This window comes from Acanthisitta chloris, unplaced genomic scaffold, assembly GCF_000695815.1.
Source record: "Acanthisitta chloris isolate BGI_N310 unplaced genomic scaffold, ASM69581v1 scaffold24612, whole genome shotgun sequence".
Lineage (NCBI taxonomy): Eukaryota > Metazoa > Chordata > Aves > Passeriformes > Acanthisittidae > Acanthisitta > Acanthisitta chloris.
This window is the reverse complement of record NW_008659144.1, coordinates 6788-11588: the sequence shown is the minus strand read 5'-3', so window position 1 is coordinate 11588 and position 4801 is coordinate 6788. Positions and strand designations below refer to the sequence as shown.

The window sequence follows — 4801 nt, the reverse complement described above, 5'->3', positions numbered from 1 at the left end:
CAGGACTAGCACTTGGCAATAATTTTAACACAACCCATTTTTGCCTCTTCTTAAGAGATATAATCCTTCTGCATTGCTATCCTCACAGATGTGAGCTGAACAAACTTGTGTGACATGGAATCAAAGGAGGGTGAATGGTTGCTTTACCAGTAACTGCATGCATGAGATGAGCCCACACAATTCAATGGATTCACTGAAATGTGTCCTTCTTGGCACATTTCATTGTGACAATTATCTAGAAATCTGTCTAGACTTACCAGGTAGTTGTGGATGAATGTTCTCAATCATGTATTCTTTTAAATTTTTTGGCATTTCCCCTCGAATATCAACCAGGACCCGAGTCTCAGTTGAAGAAATCTTATAGATTAGCACTGGACTAGTTTTAGCTAAAACAAGCTCAGCATAATTAGCTTTAAACTGTGGTGCATCCTTAAAGAGAAAAGAAAGGGGAGAATGTTTGAGACTGATTAATGAAAGGATATTAAACATCAAATATACAAAATCATTTTCTAAAATACTTTGAAATAAAATCCCATATCATATTAATACCTCACTCATATTTAATACATGTCATTAAAAACCTGTAATATAATCAATGTAGTAGTTTTCAGTATGATCACTTTGTCTTCTTTTCATAAACAAAGTGGTGGGAAGGAAAGAACTACACTAGTCTGAATACAACTACAAGGAGACACCAGCTGAGGAGGAATCACAGAGCACTGTCTAATGAGGTCTTAAACAAGATTCCAGAAGTAAAGAAACTTGGACAATGCTAACTGGGTCAGGGACCCAAAAAGTGCTGAAGTTCCTCCAAGTCAGTGTTCCCAGCCCAGTGAAAAGTCTGCTAGTTTTGGTTTATTCTCCCTTAATTATTTTTGCTGTTAATGCAACAGTTAATGCAGCAGGCACAGAGGACATGATCCAGCCAGGATTTCCACCTGGATTCTCCAACCACTCAGCTACCAACTCAGGTTCCCAGGACACCAAAACCAGGACATCACCTTCTCTCTTGTAGTTTATAGGTTCCAAAGGCAAATATGTACCTGGTTACAAGGTGCCCCATGTTCAGGCAGAAGCACAGTTTGGCACTTCTTGTGGGTTTGACTGACAGCTGCTAGGATGATCTAAAACTCAAGATTTCCACTCCCTGAACAAAAACTGTACATACTGTGAGAAAAGGAGTGTCACCATCTTAGCTACCAGTATCTTAACACAAACCTGTCAAAGCACCTATATCCAGGGTGACAATTTTACAGACTGGGTTTCAGCTTTACAGTGGTGCTCCTTCTGATCCAGAGATAGTGCTAAATCAGACACAGCACTAACAGTGCACATAGTAGGACCTTACATGAGACACTGCAACATTTTTTCTTTCAAATCCCTAAATTTCTCTGAACTACCCTAGTGACTCCAGTGCTCAGTTTAAATTAGCTATGTTGAATCCCAACCATTTTTTTAACCCTCCCTTGTTCAGCTATATGCTTAAGAGTAACACTATACTCCACTCTTAAAACCAGAAATCTAACTTTTAACAAGAATAACCACTTTAAAAAACAAGGCCAATGCTGGCTTACAGATACTTCAGTGTTTTAAGAATTGAAAATCTGATCTGTAACTGTACCTAATATGCTAAGTCTGACATAGTAAGTTCAACTGTCCTAGAGCTGGGACAGAGTATGCATCAATAATTTAGGAGTTAAAAACATAGATCAAAATTTCCAAGCACTCCTCAAAGGGACACAGAAACTGACAGGACAGCTGGTTAAATACCTAAATGCACAGTTTTCACTGCTCTTGTTGGAAAAGGTAATTAATAACAACATGTTCAGTGAAATTAAGCAGTAGCATACTGGTTTATACAGTATTGCACAGAAACATTACCTTCAAAATGCAACCAACGAAATGGGATGAAATAGTAACTTTGCTGGATACCAAGGTTTTCCGGAACTTGGAGAAAAGTCCATCAGCTACAACTGTAAGTGGTGCGTGAAGTTCCTGCAGCATAAAGAAAAAATAAAGATGTGACTGTCAATTTTGCTTCAGAACAGTGAGAAGCAACTCCCAAGCTCTCTTTTTCAATTGTACATTAGGTTTTCTACAAAATAGTGAACATGTAAAAGGATCATAGACCATATCAATAACATATGTATTAAGAAATATAGGGTTTTGCCTTCCTCCTATTCATATTTATCTACTTCCTCTAAAAGCTGATCTAACCATATATTCCAGCCTTTTTAGACATGCATTTAGATAACAGAGTTATGTGAGCTGTGTGGGAACTTGGATTTAAATAAAGGACAAGGAAGAGGAGTAACTGCTCCCTTCAATCTGTAATACTCTTCAGAAGCAGTTCCTGGTATACTTAGGAACTCTACCAGCAAACAGTGCATATAGACAAAATGCAAATCTGAGTGAATGGATTAGGATCAGCCTGAAGGTATGTGCAAATTCCTAATGTTTAACACATACACTGTGCTCAACCATAAATTATTCCAATTACTAAAACATATTTTTAATCCTTTTACTGTTATGGTAATATAACAACAATATTATACTAGAAAGCATTTAGACACAGATGTTCTCTTCTACCTACAGCCTTCTCAACATCAATACACTCAGACAATACATTTACACTGAGCATTAGTCCCTGACCTACAGTAATCTCATATGCTTGGTGTGAGCAGAAAAAAATAGTTTCCCTTTTAAGCTTCCAGGATGTAACAAGGCAAAAAAAGCCCTCCGTGTTGGAATGGACCTCAGAGATCATCTAGTCCCAACTCCCCCTGCCCTGGGCAGTGACACCTCCCACTAGACCAGGTTGCTCAAGGCTTTATCCAACCTGGCCTGAGTCCAACTCCACTTGGTCACACAAACCCTGACATCTTTTGCTGTGTGAAAGGAAGTCAGAAAAAATCAGATGAGAGTACATCTGAGTGAAATAATACATATTTTAAGGTGTCTGTGCTTACAGAAGTGAGCTCCTGTGTAGAGCTAATGAAACTTCTTCCCTATGGATTCCAGCTTGGATGGCTGCAAGCTCTAATTATTCCTGCAATTAGACCAAAGTCACCTGCTCGTATGGGTTCCCTGGTGTCTAATGAGCTGAACATTGATGCTGCAATTTTTTCACAGTTAATGTATTAAGCCTTTTGCTATTCAGTTGCCTTGTTTTGCTAAATTTGATCAGTTGGCTTCCAGCAGACTGGCTAATCTGAACCTGATTTAAGAGAATAAAAGCGTCAGAGGCAATGTGGTGGACAACTGGCATGGAGACAACAGAAAAACAGACACACAACACAGATCAGCCTCCTTTCTTTATGAAAACAGGCCAAGGAATGTAAACAGGCTTGAGTCTTGTTTTTCTACTCAGCTGTTTCCTAGCTGTAAAAAGTCACAGGTAGGGGAATATAGCTAAGCAGAAAGGTTTAAAGGAAATCTCTTACACTAGATTTTTAAAAAAATCAAAGGAGATCTAGGCCAGCAAATGAAACAGCTCATCCCAGCCACACAACTTCACCATTTAGAGAAAAGCATGATCTCGTGTATCTGTAGTACGCAGATAGGAAACAAAGCTTTTAGATGAACATCCACACTCCTGGGAGAAACACAGGCTAAAACACTGCTCTCATCCTACTGCTGCTCAAGTAAGTCACACTTAAAATTACAACAATAACATCCATAAATGTGAAATGCTTAAAAACAAAACTCAAAGCAAAATATGCACTATCCTCCTGCTACCCCCAACAAAACAAAACCAAAACCCCTTCTGTGTTTCTAGACAATGGAACAAACTGGATTTGGGAAAAAACAACAAGCAACAACAAATACCTCCCTGCCAAAAAAAACTGCTCGTCTCCAAACTCCCTGTCTTTTCCATACCCATGTGTGGTTCAATGGCTTATTTTACTAGAGTGGATCTCCTAATATGTTTAATTTTCTATGACATGTAAGACAGACCAGGAAACAGGACTTGGAACTCTCCCTTCCTTCAGCCACCTCAGCAGTCGCACTTTGTCATCAAGAGGGATGAAATGCTCACTCTCTCTCCCACACCTTGGGCAAGTACTTTTAAAAGGCTTTCTCACATATGGTTTCATGCCACATTTCCATTTCTAAATGACTTAAAGGTCAAAGATGTTGTTGAGCAATGCTCAGGGCAGGAACGTCCAGCTACTCAGGAATTTTCTCCATCTTGCATGGAGGGCAATAGTGCACAGGCAGGAGATTCCCACCTTCCCCATCAGAGCTCATCTGAACACACTGGGTACATAACCTCAGGCAGCAAAGGAATTTCAAAATCAACAAAGAAGATTACAAATTCGGGTTTTTTTAGACAATAGGCAGCATATTCAGAACTGCAGCACAGAGCTTCTACTGACACTGGTCATTCCTAAACTTTTTAAGCTTGCACAGCTTCATAGCATTTAGCCAGCAGTTTAGCATTAGCTGAGGCAAAGAACATTAATCAAATTAGGGACACAATTAAAATAGGTCAAAACTCTCTATGATCCAAGAAATGACTGGACAGAGCTTTCTCTATGAATAGGCAACTATTTTATCTTCAGTCCCTCACTAGATGGTGGAAGTACATGTGGAAATGCAGAGCATTACACACAGGCAAAGCACAAATCCTAATATATTGCTTTTTTTAATGAGGAACTCTCAAAAGATCTTAAAACTCCAGATTTATGAATATTGAAACAAATAATTAACAGAATTCTACAGAGACACTGAAAGCAGAAGATGCAAAAGAAGTTGAATATTGTGTGCAGTTCTGGGCCCCTCAGTTCAGGAAGGATAT

General features: G+C 39.0%; 1 protein-coding gene across 1 annotated transcript in view; it reads right to left on the bottom strand.

The window, feature by feature from the left end:
• Positions 1-257: 257 nt before the first annotated feature.
• The window catches only part of SQLE (squalene epoxidase), a gene marked incomplete at its 3' end in the record, with an annotated part of 11053 nt that continues 6509 nt past the window's right edge, over positions 258-4801 (bottom strand). Inside the window, exons 5-6 of the mRNA XM_009069301.1 lie at positions 1882-1995; positions 258-429 (exon numbers count right to left, since the gene is read on the bottom strand). Of these exons, the coding sequence (XP_009067549.1) occupies positions 258-429; positions 1882-1995 (286 nt within the window). The remainder of the gene's footprint in view (positions 430-1881; positions 1996-4801) is intronic.